Raw genomic sequence first — 27,072 nt, forward strand, 5'->3', positions numbered from 1 at the left:
AATTTAAATTGACAAAGATAAATTATCATAATTTATACAAAACGGGCATTTTACCAATTGCTGTTGGTAAATGGTAACAATTTCCAAAATGGTTTGGTACCCAACTTAGTACCAAGTTCATAAAATTCTTCGCCTTTAATGTCAGTGATAACGGCTATTATTGATTTTGGATCCATCTTCGCTTTATCAATATCTGGTATATTTATTCTAACATTTTGTCCGAGAGCAGGTTTTTGGAACCTGCCCTAACCTAACCTAAATTGATTCTAGATCGTAGCCGCTCACACCTGTCTATACTCGCACAGTACTCGAGCTTTTACCAGTTGGTATTGGTAAATGCTGGCATTTACTGAAATGGTTTGGTAAAAATCCGAAATGGAAGCGTTTATTAAGCATTTTTCGGACTTTTACCACCTCACTATAGTAAATGCTAGGATTTACCAATTTTGGGGCTTTTACAGTAACATATATAATACATAAGTCAAATTATGTCTTTTAAACTCGTCATCTGTTGATGAAAACGACAAATTATAATTTAATCATTATATATACTGTTATACACACACATATATACAATGCATATAAGTAAATGCGTGTGTATACAACACCTCTACTTATACAGGGTATCCACAAATGTTTACCCTGATTTCAACTGGCTATAATATTTTAACAATAACACTAACTGAATAAATTTTGTTGCAGGTAAACTTGGGCACTCATAAAGTTTCCATACTGGTATCTTCTGTATATTGCTTTTGCTACCAGGAGCGCTGCCGCTGATTTTCTTTAAAAATGGTTTCAGTACAGGAAAAAGCCCAATGTGTTCTGTGGCTAGCAAAAACAAAATCTCCAGTTACAGTGCCGACGTTTGCCTATCACAAAGTGGTACGCATAGGTTTGAAATTGTTTGCGTTCAAAGTCCAAATTGTCCAGGAGATAAAGCCAGATGATCTTCCAAGGCGTGAAGAATTTACGAACCTTATTTTGAATCGCATCGATGAGGATAATGATTTTTTGCAGCGTGTTTGTTTCTCTGATGAGGCAACATTTCACGTGAGTGGAGTAGTCAACAGACACAATGTAAGGATCTGGGGATCTGAAAACCCACATGCCATAAGAGAACACATTCGCGCTAGTCCAAAACTCAATGTGTGGTGTGGACTAATGCATGATCGAGTAATTGGCCCTTTCTTCTTTCTCTGAAAAGAAATTAATGGAAATGTGTACTTAGACATGCTCAATATCAATAATTATGCCATTCCCCAGCTACAGGAGATGCAATCAAATGTTATCTTTCAACAGGACTGAGCCCTCCCACCCTCATTGGTCTCGTGATGTTCGCAATCGTCTTAATCGAGAAATCCCGAATCGCTGGATTGGCAGAGATGGTCCAATCCCATGGCTCCCGAGGTCACCAGACATTACACTCCTAGATGTGTTACGGGCGGTGCATGTTGAAGTTGTTCATTGACTTTTTTTTTCTATATGTTATGCATTGAAGTCTAACTTTGTGTTCATTTCAAGTATCCACTGAAGAGTTATAATATATTATAATCAGGGTAAACATTTGTGGACACCCTGTATAACAATACAAAGAATGTAAATCATCCTGGACAAACAAACCAAAATTAAAAAAAAATAAAATAAAATAGGAACTTCAGCTTCTAATTGAGCTAATTGAACCAACCATACACTTCAGATAAGTAAATATAAGTAAGTAGTAAAAAGTAAATAAAAATGTAAACAAAACAAAAATCATACAACCAATATTGATGAAAGTCAGCGAGCATGATGTGGGGCCCCTAGTGTTAACAGAAAAAATAAGAAATAAAAAAGGTTGTAAAATATAATTTATTCTTTCAATGATAGCTTGATAGCTTTCATACCAAGTAATTTCCTTCTTAAAATAAACCTTAAAAAATACCTTTCTCACTAATAAGTACATTAAATTGATATTCCTAATATATAAAATATATAACTAATTTATTGGGTATATAAAATATATAACTAATTTATTGGGTATATAAAATATATAACTAATTTATTGGGTATAGTTTCTGGGAAAATTCCCATGTTACTCCTCTTAAACACTATTATTATAATTATATCCTAAACAAAAACGGCTATTATAGCCTGTTTTTGTTTAGGAGTGTCCCTTATTTAAAATACATTGGCTATTATTACTCAAAAAAGGGGTATATATATTTTAGGGCATTATGGGTGAGTATTGAAGGAAAATTTTTTCCCGCGTCAAAACACACACGCTCCCTTCCACCTTCCTCCCCCCTCGTTATAAACAACCTTCAGCAGGATCATGGAATTGGAAGACATCCTAGAATTAAAACAAGGTATGTACAAAATTTTTCCACCTCTTTTATTCTGCTATAATTGCCTTCTATACCCACCCATAATGCCCTAAAATATATATACGCCTTTTTTGAGTAATGATAGCCAATGTATTTTAAATAAGGGACACTCCTAAACAAAAACAGGCTATAATAGCCGTAATTATAATAATTTATTGGTTTTTATTTATTATGTTTTTTTTTCTCTTGAGCAAAATTTTCATCGCGATAATTCTTTACAGTACAATATCCACATTGCCCTACCTCAAAGGTGTAAACTTCATGTTGGAGAAGGAATTCCTGTCCAGTGCTTTTCAAATACTTTGCTAACAGCGTTCTTCTAAAACTGTCACTGCATCCTCGATACGGCTCCGGTAACCTCTCTATCTTCCGCTGAAAAGTAATTGGGCATATCAAAAGAAAAGTTTGATTAAAAATGCTACTAGAATATAATTCTGTACACACTTTTAACAAAATTAACTGTTTTTAGAACCCGACGTCCAGTTTGAATATGAATATATTATGAAAATATATTCAAGAAACGGAAAATATTTGAATTTTTGCCTCTGCTAAATAATAAATCACAGATATTCAAATACTTCTACTTGAAACGCGAAAATAAAATTGACATTAATAAAAAATTTTACTTGGTAATTATTTTTATGAGGCTGTCACGGAACGTTTTTGTAAACTTATAGTGTATTTGTACTATGGGTGGGCTAACGATTTTTTTTCCTATTTCATTAAGTTTGGATTTTTATATAGTCCAGCAACCCTGCTCTAGTGACCAAAAATAAACTTTTTCGAGCCACTTCGGGCCTCCAGTAGGCGGTGGGGGTGGTCCCACACCAGACTATGAAATTCATCTCCCACTTAAAGACTATCGCGGGATTCTGACTCGCGACCTGTTAGAGAGTTGATATGCTAACTGCTTGGCCAACCAGGCCGTCAAATAATTCCTCTAAGGCCTACTTCCTTAGAGGAATTAAAAGGCATTAACTGATTTTATCTTTCCCCCACCTGCATTATATAAATATATAGTTTACAGGTGGTGGAAACACATTCTGGTCATAGAAATGCAATATTCTTCATATACGCTAAAGGATCGCACCCCCCAAAACTACCTTTCAACGAACAGATTCATGCGTACTACATGCGTATCTATAAAATAAATTACAAAATCGAGTGCGAGGCGTTCTGCATTACATCGATACAGTGCGTTTTTCCTTCCGTGCAATCGATCAGATCACTTTTTTTTTTTTTAATGTGAATCTCACCCACTAAAAGATGCAAACTTACAGTACACTAGTATTAGTGCTATGGACGGCCAAGGGTAACATAATCTGGAAACCAGCTCTTGAGACCAAACAAGGAACTTTTACAAGTCACTTTAGGCTTTCGAGAAGCGAGGCGGTGATTTCACAGTAGACGATGAAATTCATTTCCCACCTAAAGAAATCCACAAAACATTTATGTCCGCAGCAATAGGATTCAAATCTACAGTCTGATGGTCGGAGAGAGAGAGAGAGAGAGCAGGAAGAACTCACACAAATGTGTGGCCTTCCCATATCTATGGCACTAAAAACATGAGGACAAAGAAGCTACTGAATTATTTAGTAGCTTTTTGTTTGTTTGTTCACTGCGCTATCAGAACAAAACGCAAACAAAATCGAATTCGTAAATATCGTCGGCCTCTGGTCAATTCCCCTTCTTTCCAACGTTTCCAAAAATAGACCAAAGCTGCATACATATGAAATATGTGCACAGTATCTCTTCCACTGGGATTCATCACAACTTTTAAGCTAATATTTATAACTTTCCCTCCATATTCCTTCTAATACAATACTATATTTTTTAAATAATTTAAATAATAAATATAATATCTCTGCTGCTTATTTAATATTCATTCACACTTTATAGTATTGTCAATATACAAGGGTGGTCTGAAACCTTCTCGGCCTAACAATGAAAAAACGAATTTATAATTTCAAAATTATTTTTATTTCTCAACATAATCTCCCTTAAGACTAATACATTTATGCCAGCGCCATTATCCCGTCCCTGTAGTGGTTCTTAGTAAGATCTGCAAAATACCCGTCTACAGTTGCAATCACCTCTTGATTTGAAGAAAAACGCTGACTAGCGAGGAAGAGATAGAAGTCAGAGGGAGCCAAATCTGGGGAATAGGGTGGATGTTCCAACAATTCATAGTGCAGATCCCTTATTAATTTTCCCATTGCCAAAATACCTTTGTGGGCGGGTGCATTGTCCTGATGAAAGATGATTTTTTCTTTTGCAAACCAGGTCTTTTCTCACGATTTTTTTCGTCTAGTCTGGTTAAAAGATCGGAATAATATTCCCGGTAATATATTGTTTTACCCTTTTCAAGATAATTAAGAAACAAAATGCCTTTAGCATACCAAAACACCGATGCCATGACCTTTCCTGCTGATGGAACCGTCTTGTCTTCTTTGGCGCTGAACAAGGCTTCTGTCCACTGTTTTGACAGCCGTTTGGATTGTGGTGTGTAATGGTGAATCCAAGTCTCATCCATAGTAATAAATCGACGCACAAAATCAGTTTTATTCTTGTTAAAACGCTCCAAGCACTGTTCAGAGATTTTCATGCGAGTGCGTTTTTGATCTGCTGTGAGCAAGCGCGGCACCCATCTTGCTCAATGCTTTTTCATTTGCAATTCTTCATGCAAAATATATCCTGCACGTTTCTTTTGAAATGCCTATGGTCTCAGCAATTTCACGCACTTTGACTCGCCGGTTATCCAATACTATATCGTGCACTTGATCAATGATTTCTGGTGTTGTTACACGTTTTTGGACGTCCTTCACGTAGATCATCTTCAAGGCTGGTACGGCCACGTTTAGAATACTAGAATAGAATGACTTGCAAATTCACATGGATGCTTATGACAGATGTACCAGCTTGGAAAAAAAAATCCTGCCGATAGTGTTGCCATCTATGGTCGAGGCCGAGAACTTTTCAGACTACCCTCGTATATACCTATATTCACTTACGTCTCGAAATTTGCAGCTTTTCTAATAACCCATTCAAAACAACCCCTTCGTGATGGCTCATGCTTACACTTCGTTTCACTTCACTTCCAGCATTGCTTTGGTATGTTGTTTGATCCAGACGTTCCCGAAAAAAATTCTGATCCTTTGTGATCAAAAGATGGTATGTTTTCCTGTCTTTCCGCGAATCTTCTCATGACTTCTCTTCTCTGTTAATCCCTTTCCAAATAAAAAAGCAGGAATAAAAGGCAGTTATATCGGCTCCTAGGCAAAATCCGTGTGTCTTTTTTCCATTTGTTTATTTCATTGGGAAACTGTAATTGTCAACGACAACTAGCACCGAGAGTTCCTTATTATGAATCCAACTTTCTGATAGAGGAATGCTATGGTATTGAACAAAGAATTTTTGGCCGCTGAGTTTCTTCTTTGTCTGTGATGAGAACCAACAGCTGTCAGGTCAATGAAAACTAATCTAATTAAAAAAAAAAGCAGTAATAAAAGGCAGTTATATCGGCTCCGTGTATCTTTTTTAAGTAGTGCAAACTGAAGGTTATATTCTCATAAACTCTCTGGTAATTTTCGAAACTTTTAAGTTTCTTTCTTTATCTGGCTATAAAAAATGGATGAATACATAATATCCTATTTAACAACCAGTAAAAAAAAAAAAAAAAAAAAAAAAAAAAAGTAATTCTCAAGGACGACCGGTACCCCTAAATAGCAAGCCTGGGAATTCCTTTATTTTTTCAATGGCTCCTGGGACTATTAGTATACAGAGCGATTCAAGCAGATTACTTGGGACTTCGTATGATTATGGCGAATATATATATATATATATATTGATACTTACCATGCGGACGCTAACATATGTTTTTGTCCCCGGTTGTAATATCACTCCACCCCTTTGTAATGTAGGAAATGTTCCTTGTGGATGAACTAATAGACGCGCTCCGTATTCTGGGGATACAAGATCTAAGTATTCATCTCGTTCGATATTTAGAGTAAGTCGAAGGCCTGTAAAAAAATAATTAGCAATTATTTGATGTCTATATTGCATATAATAGCATGATTATTAAAAAAAATACAGTTAAGTAACCTACATATTTGTATAATTACCATGCGGACGCTAACATGTTTTTGTCTCCGGTTGTTATGTCGCCGAATTGAAGCCTTTGGCTCTTCATATAATTAGTAATTTATTAGGGCACTTCTTGGCAATTCTCATAGAAGGGATGTAAGTTCTGTTCGCTACAAACTTGGTATTATTAACTAGGTCTACCTACTCACTGATGAGACCCCAATGAGGGTGGAAACCGGTGCGGGGTAGATCTGGCTTTGAGAGGCCCCACTTGGAGGTAGATTTTTGCCTGTCTCTGAGTGGGGCCACCGCTGAGATTATGGCTCTGCTTGGTGGTGGGGTGAGCCTGCCACTGGGTAGAGCCAATGCTGAGAAGTTCTTCTCGGTGACGGGGTGAGCCTGTCATCGAGCGGAACAACGCTGAGTTGGGCGATCTTTCGGGATCGTCTTTTAGAGCCCGCTTCACCTATACATAAGGTTGAAACCGGTCTGGGTAGTGACCTTCTCTCATAATGTAGAACAGTAATACAGCTCCTAGGAGCTAAGGTTCACATTATGGGTAAATATCAAGAATAGTGATCAGAGCTTGCTCCACCTTTGCTATGAGTTGCCTCAGCTTGCACTACCTAAAGGGTCAGTTGCTGCAGTATCCAGGTATTTGCTTACGCTTGGAATCGTCGAACTTTATATAGTTTCTATATTCGGCATGAAACTCTTTGAGTTTCTTATTCGGCTAAGAAACAATATGGGATGTAATATCCCTTAACTTAAACTAGCGTTATGTATTTAAAGTTATTGTAGCTGAGCTGAAGAATTTTAGTTTCTCCTCCCTATCCGCGGAATAATATTATTAATATTTATATACTGATAAAATAGCGAAAACATTATTAATGAAGAACAGTTATACATAGAGTTATCAAAATATTCCTGTTTTTTTTTCTTCGTATGGTTACATCATGTATATTTGCTCATGTTTGTGAACTTCCTCTCTTTGAAAATCGCCTGATTTACGAAGCAGCGAAGAAAAAAAAAATCTGTTCCGTTTTTTTAAGGACCACGTGAAAAATACTTGTCATAAGATGGCACCACGATTAGATTTTGAAATCCCATACGAGTATGAACTCAAGCACCAGAATTAAATATTCCATGCCGGCAAAGGTTGGTCGATCGGTAGAGCCTCTGCTACTAATAGCTCAGTTAAGTAAGTTTGAGCGCGGTTAGTAGTTGGAAGGTGCCCAATCGTTCGATTCTGTTGGCACATTCTCCCTCGATTAGTCTTTGGACTCCCTGGAGGTGTCAATTACTAATAATACGGAATCAAAAGGGATACATCAAATACCATCTGTTATTGATTAATCAAATTTTGAACGATAAAAGATTTTAAAAGCAAGAAATAATCACTTGAAATACGAACACAAGAACATAAAATTAAGGAATAAAAAAATATCTACCCTATATATATACAAAATGATAAGCCTTTTTATGTCACGTTTTTTGAAACTTTTTGAAACTCAGGGGGCTACCCTGAGTGTCGAGTCTTCAAAATTCGAGTCATCAGAATTCAAGGAGAACCAGCCTACCAGTCCAGAACTCGAGGGGGGGTGAGTTGGGTGCCGGTGGGGGGGGGGGGGAGAAAACCCCTTTCGAGTTTTCAAAATTCGAGTCATCAGAATTAAAGGAGAAACCAGCCTACCAGTCCGGAACTCGGGGGGGGGGGGGTTTGAGCGCAGTAGGCATCAGGGGGGAGATCCCCCTAATATATATATAATGATAAGCTTTTTTATGTCACGTTTTTGGAAACGTTTTGAAACTCGGGGGCTACCCTGAGTTTCGAGTTTTGGAAATTCGAGTCATCAGAATTCAAGGAGAACCGGCCTACCAGGTCCGGAACACGGGGGATTGCGCGCCGTAGACGCGAGAGGGGCATAGTCCCCCCCCCCCTCCCCAAGTACAATAACATATATATATTATTGTACTTGACTGAGTTATTTGATTAGCGTAAATTTGTCAAACCCATTACGATAGTTCTCGCTAAAACAAAAGAAATGCGACAACAAAATTCGATTGAATTTGCGTCGGAAAGACCTGGATTCGAATCTTGCTTATTATGCTAGGAATCTTTACAAGAGGTTTTCAGTGGAAGGTAATTAAGCCAGTCTCATATAAGGAGTGGCAGAATTTCATTTTTCCTTTCGGAAACTGGAGTTTTTCATTCCACAAAAACTAGCAAACTAGCTGAGAACACACACATTTAAGACACACATAACCTCATCGCTTTAGTCTTTTTGCCCATAATGCCTAATAGGCTAACTGCGTGCGTGTGTGTGTGTGTGTGTGTGTGGATAGGTGGATGGATATGCAATAGACGTATTGTCTAGTCGAATGCACTTTCATTGTTAAACTCCTAGGTTCCAAACCGTTTGATAAGCGTTTATTTTTTTTAATTAAAATTTCGTATTTATTGGCAAATCGATCTGCAGTGATGATAATAATCTCGTTGCTGTCATTGGGTCATTTTATAATGGCAAAATGAGACAAAACAATAATAACAACCTGTCATCAATCTGTTTGGCTAAAAAACTTTTTGAATATGCATATTTTTTTTTTAAATTGAGCCATGATGATTTTTTTTTCTTTTTCTTTTTTTTCCGGCTCAACTACTTTATTCATCATTTTTCGTTTGAACTAATGGTAGTGAAATTCGAACTCGTAACTTGTTGGGCGAAGAGCGATAAATACACAATGAATGTTTTTTTTTTTTTTTTTTTTTTTTTTTTCCCTGTTAATTTTAACTCCACATTCTTAAATTTTACGTAACATGCGGACGTTTGTAAAATCTGCTCTGGACGAACTTGTACAACTTCTTGAGTTTAAAATTCTTGTATTAAAATTAATTAATTAATTAAAGATAATGCACGAGCATGATATTCTCTAGTTTGAATGTTTGTAAATTCTAATTATTTTTCATGGATATTTGTATCTAATGAAACATATCTCTTAAGAAGAAGAAAAAAAAGTGAGCCAAGTAGCGAAGAAGCAGGAAGTTGGCTGCAATTTAAAGCAGCTACTGCTCGGCTTTCCAAGGGGAATGTACGCTCAACAATTAAAGCAATAATGTAGCCGCTTCTAAATTGCAACCAACTTCCAGTTTCATCAGCACGTGGTTCATCTTTTTTGCTTATGAAATACTTTTTCATATTTATCAACTATTTTTTAAATATAAAATAGGTAAAAAAACAACCGACAAATAAAGAAAAGTGACATTTTTATTTTAGTAAAGCTTCCTACTAATAACTTAATGCTATTGAGTGAGCAAATAGTTATATAATTCAGAAAGTCTGTTCCAGTAACCAGATATGTTCCTTTTCCAAGCCGCTTGAAAGAAGCAGATTGGTGGTAGTGGTGCGACACCGAGCAATGAAAATCTCCTAAAGACATTCATAAACATCCGTAGCACAGTGGCATTCGAACTCGCAGCCTGTAGATCGAAAAGCGGAGACGTTATCCGTACAGCCAGCCTGTTCGGCATAGAATTTCGCAACCAGTAACTATATCACCATGGTTACGAAGATAGAGGATTGACTGGTTGGTCGTTTACAATACGCTCAAGTAACTAAACCTATAAGTAATAGAAGTAACTACGGCAGGGTGATTGTACGGGAATGATGTGTGTGTTACCTTTAGATTGGCCTCGCGAGTTTGGGGAAGAAAAATCCAGCTACTTTTATGACTGTGGCTTTCATAAATGTTCCTCGCATCTCTAGACGGTGATTTTGAACCAGGAACGAAAATTCTGCTCTCATTAAATTATTTATTTCATTCATCTCTTAATCAAAGTTATCCTAGGCGCGATTCGAGCCAGAGTAGAGGTGGTCTTTTCGACCAAATGTTATTCGTCGCTTCTGATAGTGCCACAAAGGCACCACAGTAAATGCACTGCAAGGTCTTGAAAAGCATGAATATAAATTTTATTATATAATGTTTATAATATTAATTTACGTTTTTTATATATTTCAGAGCCATAAAAATAAAGTGATTTAATGGATATTTTGGACAACAAAAATTCGGTCATTTTGTTTTCCTGTTTGTCAGGGAATTATAATTTTAAATTCCGGCAGTACGGAATTCGCTAGTTGGAAACTGTGTTAAATAATGTGCTAGGATTCAAATATGAAATGGCCGTAATTGGCCTCGTACATATATGATCTCTCTTACATACTGTACATTAATTAAATGCTATGGTTTAGAAACATAGCACGTTTATTCCTTCCACTGTTATTTGTGAAATACAGTTTTTTTTTTTTTTTTTGTGAAATTCAGTTTTTTTTTTTTTTTTTTTTTTTCATACTGATAAAGGATATATGCATATATGGTATTTATTGTATTTATTTGGATCCATTTTAATCAGAGAATGCTAAAGTCCATTTCGTGCTCATTTCGTGGAATATTCTAATATAAAATTTTTATTCACTAAAAACAGCAGTTATTTTCATGTGACTTTGTTGACGGAACTATATCGCTGGCGCCATGCATTAGCCGAGTATTAACGGTTTATGGTGGGTAACTCTTCCAAGAAATCCTCAGTATGCAGTTTCCTTCTAACACTGAATGCTATACACTGGCCTCCTCCCCCCTTTCACAGTGACTTCCGTGGAGAATTTGATGATTGAGGGCCGTTCATGAAAGATTTGTATTAGCTATAATAATAATAACAATAATAAAAGACAGTTTCTGTTGGATCAGTTGTTGCTAAAGAAAAAAAAAACAAATGTAGATACGCTTTTAAATCTGGAGATGGGCATGTTTTTAGGACAGTAATTATTCGAAATAGTTATATAACTTTGTTTAAATTATGTAGTTAAAATTTTAAATTGATATTTACATCTAAGTTATTTATGATGAAGCGAATTGGCTCTTAACGACTTTTAATAATGATAATACCGCCTGCGTTGAGATTTTTTTAAAGAATTAAGACATTCACTTCTGGTTATTGTTCATATATCTCAACATATTTCGAGGAATGCTTTTTTGTTGTTGTTGTTGTTGTTGTTTGATCATGGGTGTGACTCTGCTTTACAGTCACGTTGTTTCAGCGCTGTAGCAATTTTATCTGTGATATTTTTGATGCACGATAAACTGACTGCACTTTCGTGATCAAGGATTGGGAGTTTCTTTCCTGTTTTCTTCAATTTCTAGTGAAAAACATATTTTAAGGTTTACAATTAGTCACTTGACTGTCTGTTGCAAGACCACAGTGATCCAGTATACAGGTGGAGCAGTATTTTATTACACATTAGACCTTACGCGGTAAGTTCTATCTCTCCCTCCCAAAAAATAAAAATAAAAATAAAAAAATAAATAAAGTCTCGCTTCAGAGGTCGAAAATGAATGGGATAGTGAGGCAACTGTGATATTTTTATTTAAGAAATATCACTAGAATTTAAGAAATTTCAGTAGAATTACTGCAAAAACAGTAACCTTCGGAAGTGTTTCAAGTATTTATTTTAAGTGAGAGTGCCGAAGAGAATATCTCGAAATTTAGTATTAAGCCATACGTGATGATTAGTTTGTGTTTCAAAAAAATTGATAAATAACAAATAATAATAACAATAATCACTGTACAAACCTTTTCATAACCCCTTGTTCTAAGTGATCATATTATGATTGGCTTATCAAGAATCACCACAGTCACTCCAATCAAGTGCTGTAGCGAGCCTACTCTTAATGCACGAATGATTAGAGTCAATTCAATTACTGGTAAACTGGTTAATGGTAAACTGGTAAACTGGTTAATTCCGTAAACTAATTACTGGTAATTAGTTTACGGAATTAACAATGCATATAAAGTATATTAATTAAAGGTAACTTTAATAAATAACTTCTATATTTCGGCAACGTCACGTTGCCATCTTCAGGAACATAAAGATATGGTATGTGCACGCAGGCACTAACAAAAGCAAATGAGGAAGAAAGCAAGAAACTAATATTGTTCCTAAAGTCCTAATGGTGCCCTCTGGTGGGCTAATTTGGTTGACTTGGCAGTTGGAAACGCCACTGTGGTGCTAAATCAAAAGGACTACAAAGGTAAGCTTAATGCTTTAGTACTAGACCGTACTACTTACCCCCCTATTGAATATAATCCTACCAGCTCTCAGATTAGAACTCTCCACAGACTCATTAAGAAAGTCACTTCTTGGCCTGTGGAAGTCACTAACAAACTAAAACCTTATAACTGTAGACCCCGCCGATTATATGGACTCCCAAAAATACATAAACAACATGTGCCATTACGTCCCATAGTGGATGGCGATTCCCCCACATATAAATTAGCCAAATATTTAGCCAAAACGCTCACACACTATACTGGCAACACACCATCACACATAAAAAACTCAGCCCACTTTAAAGCCAGTGTAGAAAACCTCTCACTCCAACACGCTGACATAATGGTCAGTTTTGACGTCTCCTCCCTATTCACTAATGTCCCACTCAAAGAAACCCTAGAGCTCATCCAAGCCAAGTTTCCTCCCGATATCTCAGTTCACAATGAACTCAGGCTATTTCGTTTGGCAAGGAAAGTTCTACAAACAGATAGAGGGGACAGCCATGGGTTCACCACTTTCCCCACCCTTGGCCAATTTCTTTATGGAGACCTTTGAAGAGAAAGCCTTAAACTCCGCCCCACAAAAACCCACTATTTGGCTTCGTTACGTGGATGATGTGTTCGCTATTTGGCCACATGGCTCAGACTCACTCCACTCCTTCCTAACACACTTAAACAACCAATACCCCAGAGTCCAGTTCACCTTAGAAAAAGAGGAAAACAACACCCTCCCCTTCCTAGACACTTTAATCACCCACCGGCTTGATGGATCTTTGGTTTTCTCTGTTTACAGAAAACCCACCCATACTGGCAGATACATTCACCAGCAATCCCCCCCCCCTCACAACAATATGGGGTTATAAAAACACTATATAACAGGGCAAAATTAATCTGCTCAGATGACAAGGCCCTAACTACTAAACCACATCCACAACACTTTCTTAGCCAATGGCTATAACCCCAAAAAAATCCAAAAAATACTCAAACCAGTAAACCACAACCCCCCTCCACAATAAAGATTACACCAAATCTATCACCATCCCCTAAATCCAGGGCACCTCTGAGAAAATAACCAATATCCTCAGAAAATATGACCTTACTTCTTGTTACAGACCATATAAAAAGTTGGCATCCCTTATCCGCTCTACCAAAGACCAACCACTTCTCCTAGACCTACCTGGTGTATACCAGGTCCCTTGCAGCTGCAAATGGTCCTACTTTGGCCAAACAGGCAGAACAACAAATATCAGGATTTCAGAACACAAAGACCACATCCGGTTTCGCCAGTACAGCCGCTCTGGGCTGGCAGACCATGCCTTAGATACCCACCATAGAATTCGTTGGAAGAAAACAAAAATAATACACCACAGCAAGTTTAAATACGAAAGATTATTCAAGGAATCTTCAGCAGCTCTAAAAAACGTTCCTAACCTCAACAAATTTGGGTGCATGAAACTACCCCAAATTTGGGAGACTTACATTTTGAGAACTTCAGCCCAACTGCCAAGTCAACCAAATTAGCCCACCAGAGGGCACCATTAGGACTTTAGAACAATATTAGTTTCTTGCTTTCTTCCCTATTTGCTTTTGTTAGTGCCTGCGTGCACATACCATATCTTTATGTTCCTGAAGATGGCAACGTGACGTTGCCGAAATATAGAAGTTATTTATTAAAGTTACCTTTAATTAATATACTTTATATGCGTTGTTAATTCCGTAAACTAATTACCAGTTATGTATGACCAACGTATAAGCCTTGCTACTAGAATTCAATTATTGTAATACTACTACTAATAATAATAAAAGAAAAACATTCAAGAAGTATTGGAGTTTTTCTCTTCTTCTGGAGATACTTTTTCAGATCGCACTGTTCAACTGATTTCGACCATATATGGAAGATAGTTGTTTCTTTCAATGCTGAATCGGACTAAAATGGGTGAGACTTCAGAAACCTCTGTAGTTCGCATCGTTCAACTGACTTCCACTCACTTTGGAATATGGCTGAAGATGCTGCGAAATATTCAGCCCAGTAGGACTAAAATAAAGGGAGATATTGGTGTGTATGTGCGAGGGGAGGGTCATTTTACCGCAGATTTTTTCCCCTTGCGTATTTAGAGTTCCCTGGTAGCTTTCTCATAATTAGACCAAAATGGAAGGTTGGATTGTAAAAGTAAACTAAGAATATAAAATGCCTCCGTCGCCACTGCAGGTTGCATTATTTGTCGATTGTTTTACCTCTTTTATCTGAAATAAATAATATCTGTTTAAAGTTTAAAAAATTTCATGCTCAAAAAAAGTGAGCCAAGCACTAAGGAAGCGGGAGGTTGGCTACAATTTAGAAGCGGACAGCACCATCACACAACAGCAGTACCCTGATTATTAAACTAATGACAGTAAAATGGATATTTGTAAACTACAATCAACCTTTTGCTATTCTAATACTTGACTCACTCTTTTAATATATATATATATATATATATATATATTAGAGATAAGAATCTACATTGAATAATTTGTTGGGTAGCTTTTTGTTATAATCATAACTTTTTTTAATTCGGATCTAATTATTGTTTTATTTTCAACATACCGATTTCTGATTTCTAAAATAATCCTCTAACATCCCGAATCGTTATTTAGGATGTTAGAAACGTTCTCTGCATTCACAAAAAAAATGCACTGAACTGTCTCTTAGGAATATCTATCATTTTCAAGGCAAAAAGAACCATAAGGAACTGAGGGGACAGTAAAAACATTAATCTTTTTATTTAAAAAACAACAACAACTAACAAATGTTGAATATTGGAAAGCAAACAAATAATCTAGACCAAAAAAAAAAAGAAAGGAACAATGTAAACAAAGAAGAGACTTAGAATAAAGGAAATTATTATTGTTATTACTAACACCTCCTTGAAGACCAAGGATTAACCACACAACCCACCATTTATATACATATCCTCCACTCCGTACACTATTTATCTTCCCTCTAGACACTACACAATCGACACACTACGCCATCTGCTAACAATATTTCGGTCTGATAGTTGCGTGTGTTCTCTAGCTGATTTATCTATTTAGAACAACTGAATTAAACAGTGAGTAACTTAAATTAAACCATAGCATATCTCTTTGATATTCATGCTGTTTACAATCTCTTCATTACGTTTTTTTCCTCCCTTTCATCTCAAAAGACCATAAAAATCATAGTTTTTTTCTGCTGGCAAAGTAATCTTTTAAGTGCTCTATAAATTTATTTCATTATTTGAATTTACCTCAAACTTTTCATGATAGCTTGCCATCTTACCTAATGCTGATCCAGTTTTCCTCACTTTTCTTAAAGCATCTTGAGTAACGACAATTGTATGACAGAGTCCATAGCGAGGAGATGGGTAACTGCTCGTATGGACAATGGAAGCACTGTAATATAAAGAATTCTGTTTATGCAAACGGCATTTGAATATTCTATTAAAATCGTATATATTCATACACTTGAATATTCACATACATATATTGAATGGACATCTTATTAATAAAGAGCAAATCGTAAGATAAAATGATATAATTAGAAACACAAACATAGTTATTATTTTAATTTTTAAACGATTATTTTAATACCATGAAGTATAACTTGAAAAGGTAAGTAGAATTAAGCAACGGCATATATTTTATTTAAAGCTTTAAATAAAATAATTTGAAAATGAAATGAAGTCAAAATTTGCCAATTTTAACAGCAGTCGATAATGAGGACAAACAAACAATATGGCATGCACTTAAAGAAACATGAGTAATCATACTAATAGCACAATGATACCGCTTCTAAATAAAATTCTGAATAGAAAATAAATAAATAAATGATATTTTCTGCAGGAGAAAGACGTTATAGATTCGTTTCTAGTCACTGATTAGAAAAGCTTTTTTCTTAAGCGATTTTTCAGCCCAAGTGAGTCGATTTTTGACACCATTAAACAGGGGATTTTCTTCTGAACGGAACTAGGATTTTTAAATACTTAAGTCAGAAAACTCCTACCGTAGAATTTCACGATAGATATTTACAAAATAATAATAGCTAGTATTAGGAACACAAGATGCAGCAGTCGCTTGCCGTTTTGTTGCATTACTTTTCTATGCATGCCTGCTTAAATGAAACACATTACAATGAATATGCCCAAATTACAGACCACTTTTCTATTGTATATCTGAATTTTGTAGTTAAAAAAAAATAGGATGAATGCGAAAATTATAAATAGAGGAGCAAATGAATTCAGAAAAGAAAAAAGGCATAGTAGATTACATTCAAAGAATAACAGAATTAATAATGTAATCAACAAATTAGTAAATGTTGATATAAAAACAGACACAAACAGTATGAAACACCCTGCACTATTCTCCGCACTTAAAAAAATAATTAAATAAAATAAAAATAAGTTACTCGAAAAAGCACCTCCACAGACCATTAAGTTCTCCAACCGCAGTGTTCCGCAGTAAACGTTCACAAGAAATATCACTAAACAGTCGAAATTCATTCACCATCAGAAATGACAGCAAATAGCTCTGCAAACTGTAAAGAAAATAATACAGATATTCACAAGTGAACTGACCTGAACCGTTAAAGGCATTGTCGGCCTAGCAAAAACCCATGCATAAAGCGAATGTAATTCCATCCTTTCATTCTGTCTTTTTTGCTATGTTTTTATCATAAATATTCGTTATGCTTTAGATCAGCCGTTATATGCGTTGTGTTAAATCTCTCCCTCTCCTGATCTTCAGGCGTTATATTTTCAGTCTGCTCTCTCAAAAACCCAGAAACTCTGGTTTTTCGTCCCTCAGAAAAGGCAAACCGGCCCGTTGAACACACACACACCCAGATTTACTGTCATAAATATACTTAGCCTCTGATTAGGAGGGCTCAACCCGCCTTAAGGGACGGGGAAGATAAGGGAGGAAACCCCAATATGAAAAAATAATAAATCAATATTATAATGTATAACGATCGGACAAACTGCTGAATCTCGGTAACAGAAATCTCGAAATATATTATATTCTGAATACTACACTGAAAAAAAAATACGCACGATTTACTTCGGTATGATCTTTCCTGAGCTATACTTGAACTATACTTGAATGTTGCAAGCTTTTTTCACAAAGTTAGTGGTAGTTCTAGGATAAAGTGCCATACCGAGTAGATACTTAAGAAATCTGAAGAAAAAATACTTGAATCTCCAAATTTTCCATGGCATTTATCCAGGAGGGTGATTTGTGCAAGTCCCTTTGGAACCATAACGATTTATGTATAGTGGTGACCGTTTAATAGTTGAATCAATTCGAGTAGTGTAAAAGTTGAATTTTGATAGTTTTTTTTTTATCATTATTTAGAAATTACGGAGTGTCTCAAATGGAATATACACTGTTTTACCATCAAACTGCAGTGGTAATTTGATGGTAAAAATTTGTCTCATTTAGGAATAGGTTGAATATGGATTGAATAAATCCCAGCGGAATGGAACAGTGCAAAAATAAAATGCAACACAAACGAAAACCAACTCTGAAGCACAAACGTGAACATTTGGAAAATACCATCATGATCAGGAGACATTTGGTATTATCCTGATTGGACTAGATACTTCTTATATCTTCGTGGTGAAAACGCAGAAGCATTCATTATTGTATGCTTGGAATGATATGTGTGTGGAAGGGGGAAGAGGGATTTATGTAAATCTTTAATCCTTTGAGCTATAACGTGTTGATCGCGTTCACCACGAATTCTACGACAATAGCGTGCCTGGCAACAATTTTAAACATCTATAAACTATTTAAATTGTGTCACCCTAGCTACCTAACAGATACTAACGGTTCTTTGTATTTTTAAACCTTTTTTGCATTTACCTTTTTTTGTACTATGCAAGCCTTGATAAAGCTAGTCAGTTACTAGCGAAACCGGTAGGCAATTTGTAAGAACATAAGTACGTTATAAATATATGATCTATGTAACAATAAGTCTTTATTTTGTAATATCTATAAACTGTTAGAATTTGTTCACGCACTTAGTCCTCCCCTCCCGAGAGTCACACACACACACACACACACACACACACACACACACACACACACACACACACACACACACACACACACACACACACACTACATTAACGTCTCATCTTGAAAGGTTTTCTACATATTGTTGCACTCAAACTCCTAATCCGCTAGTGCAGTCCATTCACTCACTGTCCTTCATGTAGCAAATCCACTCATCCTGCTCACATACTTATATAGCTTTGATGAATAAATCTCTGTTCCCATCCAACAACACACTGAGAAGCTCTATCTGTCTGATATTCCTCTCACTAATTTATGTCTCAGCCATTCACAAACACTTCGTATCTTCCAGGTTTTAAAAACTATTTTTAATCTATCTTCAAACAAGAAATATTAACACTTTTTTTTTTTTGAAAATGTTTTTTGAAAAATGAACAAAATTGAACATTTTGCTCATTTTTCATTTCATTTCAAACATTTCAAGTTTGTAACGTATGGATGGAATAACAAATATTCCATCCATACATCTTTTATATTATTTAAGAACTTGTTAATAGCACACTTCGATATTTGTAGTAACCCCGTGACCTATAAATGAGTCCATGAGATTTTCATTTATCTGCTAATCTCGTGAAATTGAGATCCGTGAACAGATCGTACTCTTCACTTCCAACACGAATTCAAGTTGGGAACAAGAGATGCCAAATAATATTCCTTATTGCGATGTTCAGGGTATCAGTGCGAGATTACATAAGGGCCAAAGGTAGCATGCAGATAATCCAACACGACGTGACACGTTCTTGCATAAATTACACAGGATATCTTAAGAATAGCTGAGTTGTCACTTTATGCAAAAAAGGAATCATTCTACACAGACTGGAGTTTATAGTTTCCTTGAAGGAACAAAAACCCCCGTCTAATTAAACATTACACAGCTATCCATCCTATCACTTTTGCTCCGTAGCTAATTTTTCCATGAAATTGATGGAGAATTTTTGTTCCCAGAACCATGCATTCTGCTTGTTCGCTATATAGTCCAAATGATAATAAATATCGTCTGAAAACTGCAGTGTTATTATTTAACTTTCATTTTAATACCCATGTATGAACATTTCATACTCGCCGGTTATCGGAATTTTGATATTCTGGATTTAATCTTAGCAACTTGTCCTTAGATCTTAAACAACGCCTCCTGATCTAAATATGTAGCTACTAAATCCGTGCCAGTTTTCCAGATAATTACACAGTGAGTCAATTTATTCTGAATAGTTGGCGTACGTCTTATTATAATAGGAAAAGAGGCAAAGTTCTCTCAGTTTCTAACAACGTTTTTGCAGTGCGCATTCATATTCCCCAAATTTTTACTCTCCACAAAACTTTCCCAGATTCTAGAAAAACGACCGTTTATCTCATGCATAACATTACATTGTTGTGATTGCTATTTGAATATTGTTTGCATAATATAACTGATTTAATCATAAGAATTTTTTCGATCAAATCAATAATATTTTTTATATAAATATTGAATTTTTATATCAACTGCTGAAGAAACGCCTGGTAGGTGCGTATTTGGTTAAAACGTCCATGTCGCTCAGTACTTTGCCTTTAGATAGCTGCTTTTAATCTATATGTTAATGATGTTGCGAATTGTGTGAAGGGCAACCACCCATCGTTTACGTTTGATGCAACGTTAGAAAGTGTTATTAGGAATGATGCTGATACAAGTGGTCCCTCATCTAGATTGTAGTAATCTGAGCAGAAGAGTAGAAAGGTTTCAAGTATAGTTAGGTAGTACTACTTTTAATCTTTTGAATAAAAATAGGGAGTGGTTCATTTTCTGATTTTTTTCGCTTGTCTTCATACTTAAGGAAGGAAAGTAAGGATAGCTGAGTATATATATAGGGTGTCCCAAAATTCACGCAAGAAGTAATTTTGAGAGAAAACACAAGCTTTTAATTAAAAATTGCAATTTCGTATTGATTCATAAAGTATACAGTATAGGGTTATGCATGGAATAGCATATCGGGTAAGTGGCCTCCACGGCTTTGCTGGCACATACGCACTCTTTTGTCGAAATTTTCCATGACCGTTTTGCATAAATGTGGCTGAATTTCATTGATACAGCCGTCAATTTCCTCCTTCAAGGAGTGGGTGGTCATGGGGTTGTTGGCATAAACCTTAGACTTCAAAAAACCCCAAAGAAAAAAGTCTAACGGCGTTAAATCACATGATCTGGGCGGCCAATTCTGATCACCAAAACGGGAAATTACACGACCAGGAAATGACTCATGCAGTAATTGAATTGTTTCTCGGGCTGTATGTCATGTGGCACCGTCTTGTTGAAACTACATGTCGTCCACATCCATATCTTGCAATTTAGGCACAAAAAACTGGATTATCATGTCGCAATAGCGAGCACCATTAACTTTATTGCCTTACCAGCCGCATTTTCGAAGAAGAATGGACCGATGATGCCTCCAGCCCCAAATCCGCACCAAACAGTGACACGTTGTGGGTGCATTTGTTTCTCAACAATCACTCGTGGATTTTCTGAACCCCAAATGCGACAATTTTGTCGATTAACGAAGCCATCAAGATGAAAATGAGCCTCATCGCTGAAGATGATTTTGTTCGAAAATCACACATTATTTTTAAAATATTGCTCAACAATGAAAATGCGTTGTTCTTTCGTGTAGCGCTCCATTTTTAATAACCCTGAACTGTCAGCTGTCACGCTGTCTTTTTTTTCTCGTTGGCAATACTTTACCGCACAAATGGCGCTAAAAATCTTGCGTGAATTTTGGGACACCCTGTATTACAAATAATGAATCTCCAATGGTCTTCAATTTTTGATTATTCATAAACCGACCGCATGTTAATGAAGAATGGATGATTCTTTTATCAGCAAAACTACAGAAGAGGCGGTTAGGAGGAATTCCTTTAATATTATATATATATATATATATATATATATACTGCGTTATCCAGTCATGTTCTTTTTTCAAATAATCCTAATGATGATCAACAAAGCCACTCCGTTTGCTGGGATAGATCAGAAATTTTTCGCTGTGATGATGAGTTTGAGAGAAAAATTGTAGAATCAAGGGGAAATCCTGCTGAACCCTGTCCACTTAAACAACAATTTGAGTTATAACATCCCAGATAGCCATGCTGCAGTTATTCAATATTGGCGTTCACGTGAGCCTGTACGCACACTTGCAATAAATAATGGCACTCCTGTTAGAACAACCTTGAAAAAATACAATGTTTTTTATGTATCAATTATGTGTGGCAATTTTTACCTATAATTTCCAGTTTTTTTAGATACTTCAATGTATATATATATATATATATCAACCCTACTGAACATCTGTGGGATGAATTGGAGCGTCGTCGGATGAGGTCAAGGGACGTTTGCTGCAGGACCTCATTACATGCCTACAGGAAGAATGGTCCAAAATTCTTATTGATCGTTATCGTACACAGTGTGTGTGTGTGTGTGTGGTGTGCGTGCGTGCGTGCGTGATAACGATCAATGAGAACTTTCGACCATTCTTCCTGTAGACATATAATGAGGTCCTGGACTGTTGTGGAGCAAACGTCCCTTGACCTCGTCCAACGACGATCCGATTCATCCCACAGTTGTTCAGTAGGGTTGAGATCAGTGCTCTCAGGAGACCAGTCAAGTGTGGTGACGTTCATGTCCACAGATCACGCAGTACAACAGCAGCCTCATGACACTTACTGAAAGAGACAGTGTTCAGTTCCTTTGAAACGCCACAAAGTAGGAAGCATTGCATTGTCCAGAATGTTCAGATACCTCTCAGAGTTCACTGTTCGTGGCACCACAAACAGAAGTCCGAGGCCAAACTAGGATAAACAAGATCATGCCATCTTATTTAGTTAGGGTTACACACTCTAGTAAGAAACGTTCACCGGGCATCCTCCATACCCACATATCTGCTCGGTAGAGAGTGTAGGGCGATTCGTTGCTCCATAGCAGCTTTCCACTTCCACGTCCCACTGTATGCGTTCTTTGCACTACTAAAGACGACATTGCATGTTGGTTCGGGTAATGTGGGGATTTCATATTGCGGTAGTACCATGAAAACCCATGTTATGAGCTTCAGTTCTGAATGTCAGATTCGCGTTTCGGTCTATGCACGGAACTGCGCATTCAGCGTATCGGCCGACGAATGGCCATTTTTACATATTTATCCTTAAAGCACTCTACGGTCACGTTCGTGAGTGTAGTGGGTCGTTCGCTGAGGGTAGCACTTGCAGTTGACTCCTTAGGCTTCCACCCGAGTGTAGTACCGCTTAGAGTTGACCTGGGATGGCCCAGTTTGTTAACAGTTTGCCAAACAATTAGGACTGCAACATGGCATCCTGTCACAACGCTCTGAGTTCTCGTCTCGCAGCGATTTCACCAGGACTCAGTTACATTGAGTTGGGAGCATCATGTTCCTCCAATGTGTACCCGCTGCAAATACGTGACTCGTTACATGGCACGATTCACTTTACCCATGTGACTTACGTTGACTTCTTTTCAAGCAGTGCATGGCACACATACGAAAGGACGCGAAACCTAAATACATAGTACATTACTGCATCATGGATACTGGTATTCTGAGTGTCCACCTGACATTCAATATATTCTATTTGAAGATCTTCCGATCTTCTAATAATATATTTAGCTTTTACATTGAACTAAAAAAGCGGCAAAATAAGAATAAAAGCTTTACAACCTCTAAGAGAAAAGCACTTACGAATTCCAACATGCAAAATCGTAATACGCACTAAACGAACTCCGAAAATCCCATATCTTCATCTCTTATTTCCGTACCTTTTAAAAGAAAGAAGTACCTTTTTAAGGTTTCTACTACCACATGGTACTGTTTCAAACATTTTTATCTTTCATAACAAGCAGGAATCAGTGATATTAGCGGCGTTGCAAGGTCAAAAGTTATAGCAGAAACCTTTTACACTCGACAGCTTATGTAACTACTGTTAATATCTTACGTTTTCGTATTTCAAATAATAGGCTGCATTCAGTAACGTTATGGCATCATTTAGTAATAAGGTACTTAGTGAGGGATCTCCGGTATGCGACTCAGCACATGCCATGAGTTCCATGAGACAAGGCATGTCACGTGCTAGCTAAGCTGCCGTCATAATCAAAGACGCGCCTGAAAGTTATTTCACTTTATGTTGAAATGACGCGAATTCTTATTATACTTCCATCTGTCATTACGATAAACAAAGCACAGAATAATAGAAACAGACATCTACGAAAATACGTCAACTGGTTTCTGTATTATGTGTTTTCTATAGTTATTTTCCTGGGCGTTGTTCCACCCATTTGATTACTACCATTCCTCTCCCTCCAGTTTCTTCTAAACATGTAAGAACACAAGCAGCATTGCTGCTTTCGATATCCATACATAGATCAGCTTGAGGCTTATCGAACCAACAGCCTTTATCATACTGTATTCTCCAAGGACTCCTCAAGAGAACATCAACCGATCCTTTTTTTTTTTTTTTTCCTTAACCACTTTCCCACATAATGGCAGTCGTGCCGAACGGATCTCTTATGTGTGGAATTGGTAACAAAAAATAATAAATAAATAAAGATACACGACCAGCCTGGTGGCAAAGATGGCATATTTGCTCTACGAACAACATGCAGTGGATTTGAATCCTGTTAAAATTCACAGGGATATCTGTGAGTGTCTTTAGTTGGTGGGTGAATTTCATTTACAGGTGAGACCGATATCCTTCTTAGAAGCTGAATTGTCTTGAAGAGTTTCGTGCTTGGTCTTTGGAACATGAGAGCAGGGATTTCAGATTATCTTAGCCTAGGTCCACCCACAGTACTAAATGTACAACAAGTTTACAATTTTTGTTGTGTAGGATTCACATCACACACACACACACACACACACACACACACACACACACACACACACACACACACACACACACACACACACACACTAATTTTAGTAAAATATGTCCAAACAGAATCCAGAATCTTGGAATTATTTGAATAAGGAAGATGAACAAAACGAATCTGATAAGTGTGTCACGTGATGTCATTTAATGCAGTTACATTGTAAGTGAAACATAAATAAATAAACAAACCATAAGCTCTATGCATTTCTTTTTTGTTTAAACTCATTTGACATTTTTATAACTTAATTTGTCATATGATAGATTATAATGATTTATTTTAGAAGAGATTGAAATAAGAGCAATGTAACGACAATTCCATGTTGAAGATTTGTTTCCATTTTTTTGGCCGAATAGTGACTGACTTTTATAAGATAATTAAAAACTAACAATTGGCCTTTATGATAATAAACTGGTCTATTATCTAATAGATCTTTATCTCTTATCTAACAGTGCGATACTTTCTTTCTGTAAATAATGAATACAAGTGGATACAAAAAATTTATATCCGCTATTGATTATACTGAAATGTATGTGTATAAGAGTTTGGGCATGAAAAGATATTCACAGCAGTGCGAATACCAGAACTAGAGTAACAAAATACGATAATACGCTTTCTTTTACAATGACAGTTTCTTGAAAGAGACCATTCCACCTATTAAAAAGTACTATAAAACTCAAAAACAACCACCAGGGAGTATTCTGCTTTTAAACCAGAAGACACCTAAAAGAGTATTGACACAGATCCAATAAAGGACCACCCGCGGAGGTATGCTAATCTTCATGTTGATTATAATATGAAGGGGAGAGAAAGTGTTCCATAACTGGAAAGTACTTTTATTTGGTTTAGTTGAATTCAATTTTGTTTTATGAATATAAACTAGACCGCATAAGGAAGTCAACATTACATGTTAATTTTCCATCGCATAGAAGTTCTTCAAAAACAGGTATGTTGTTTACTATTGAGGACTTTTTTTTTGTTAGGCGTTTTTTTTTTTTTTGACCATTGCTTTCACCTTAAGCTAATTCATGACTATTGGTTCCTTCGAAAATAGGTCTCAAGTTTTCATCAACCACTTAAAATGTCTAGACGCTGTTTTCTGAAGCCAAACTTCAAAAGTAAGATAGTCATCTCGGGAATTTGTGGTGCAAACTTGACGCCATATTACATATAACTGTGTTGTTTTCATGCAGGGACAAAGTAAAGATCAATGACACTCTATAGACACTCCTACCGTTTATTTATAGTTTATTTACCAGTGACATCATAGCATAAGAGAATGTTCCCTTTCGCTGATGTTTTTCTGTATTTATTTACTTCACATTTCTGGAACGTCATAATAATGACAATGTCTGGAGTTCCTTTTACAATAACTAGCATCACCTGTTCCTTGCTCATAGAGTCTTTCCAAAAAAAAAAAAAAAAAACTTCTCGAGATTATATAAATGTAACAATAGTGAATTGATTGAGTAGTTTACATAGTTTTAATCGCAATGTACACAACGAGGTTTCACTTTTCGATTTTAGCACTGATTGAATGCTTGCGTAGCGATTTTATCTGAAAGAAGCCATATTAGCGATGAAGAGACCGTAGGAATTAATACCCTATTTGATCATTGAAATTGAATCCAAATTAACTTATGAACAATTTCAATCTACCGGTAGATTTGAAGAGAGCATTAGGAAAGGTGTCCACCTTTCCTAATCTGAAAAAACAAAAACAAAAAAAACGTTCTTCAATTATCGTCTACAGGTAATGGCTTTCCGTTTAAATGAGAATTTAAAACAGAAACTTAAAAAAAAAAAAATTATACCATTAGCAAGAAACTGAAGTTGCATTTTGAAATTTACATATCATTCCCTCTTGTTTATGTTGACAACACCAAAAAACGTCGTATGCATCTGTCATTAAAGATATCTGCGACCTCAAAATTGCACTAATGTAAATATTTGTCAGTTTTGGTTGGCAGAGGGCATATATATGTCCGCTTTCTGAGTAACAGGCTGTGGGTTCGAATCCCACTGTGTTGTCTAGATTTGTGAATGCTTAGAGAATAAATGAATTTCATTACCCAGTGTGTGTTTGTGAGACCACAGTCTTGTTTGTTGGAGGCATTTTGTTTGGTGTCTAGTACACGATTTCCGAATTATGTAAAAAAACAAATAAAAATGCAAAAAAAATGTAAAATTATATATTTTTTTAAATAAAATCCCTTTATACTTAAATACATTAAGCATGTAATGAGACTATAACTGATGATACTGAGTTTATTGAGCGACTTATACAGTTAATAACAATGTTGCATTCCACAAGTGGCATGTTGCATCTTACACCATATATTTGTACAGTTGAACCACTACTGCTAATAGTCATAATGAAAACAGAGCATCAACTAGAAAGAATTAACATGAAATTTTCTCCCAAGTTCAGAAAACAGCAACATTAGAAAAGTTAAAATGTGGAACAAGAAATATTAGGCATAAGAGTTTTTGACAGGTATTTTTATAGAAGAAGGTCAAAGACGATGCAGAAA

The 27,072-nt window shown here is 36.2% G+C and overlaps 1 protein-coding gene across 1 annotated transcript in view; it reads right to left on the reverse strand.

The window, feature by feature from the left end:
• Nucleotides 1–1,049: 1,049 nt before the first annotated feature.
• The window catches only part of LOC150100009 (acid-sensing ion channel 4-A-like), a 37,146-nt gene continuing 11,123 nt past the window's right edge, over nucleotides 1,050–27,072 (reverse strand). Inside the window, exons 2-4 of the mRNA XM_090403193.1 lie at nucleotides 15,854–15,966; nucleotides 6,222–6,385; nucleotides 1,050–1,199 (exon numbers count right to left, since the gene is read on the reverse strand). Coding sequence (XP_090259319.1) covers nucleotides 1,050–1,199; nucleotides 6,222–6,385; nucleotides 15,854–15,966 — 427 coding nt within the window. The remainder of the gene's footprint in view (nucleotides 1,200–6,221; nucleotides 6,386–15,853; nucleotides 15,967–27,072) is intronic.

Source organism: Typopeltis vanoorti, chromosome 13 (genome assembly GCF_054136105.1).
Source record: "Typopeltis vanoorti isolate ZY-2024b chromosome 13, IOZ_Tvanoo_1.0, whole genome shotgun sequence".
Taxonomy (NCBI): domain Eukaryota; kingdom Metazoa; phylum Arthropoda; class Arachnida; order Uropygi; family Thelyphonidae; genus Typopeltis; species Typopeltis vanoorti.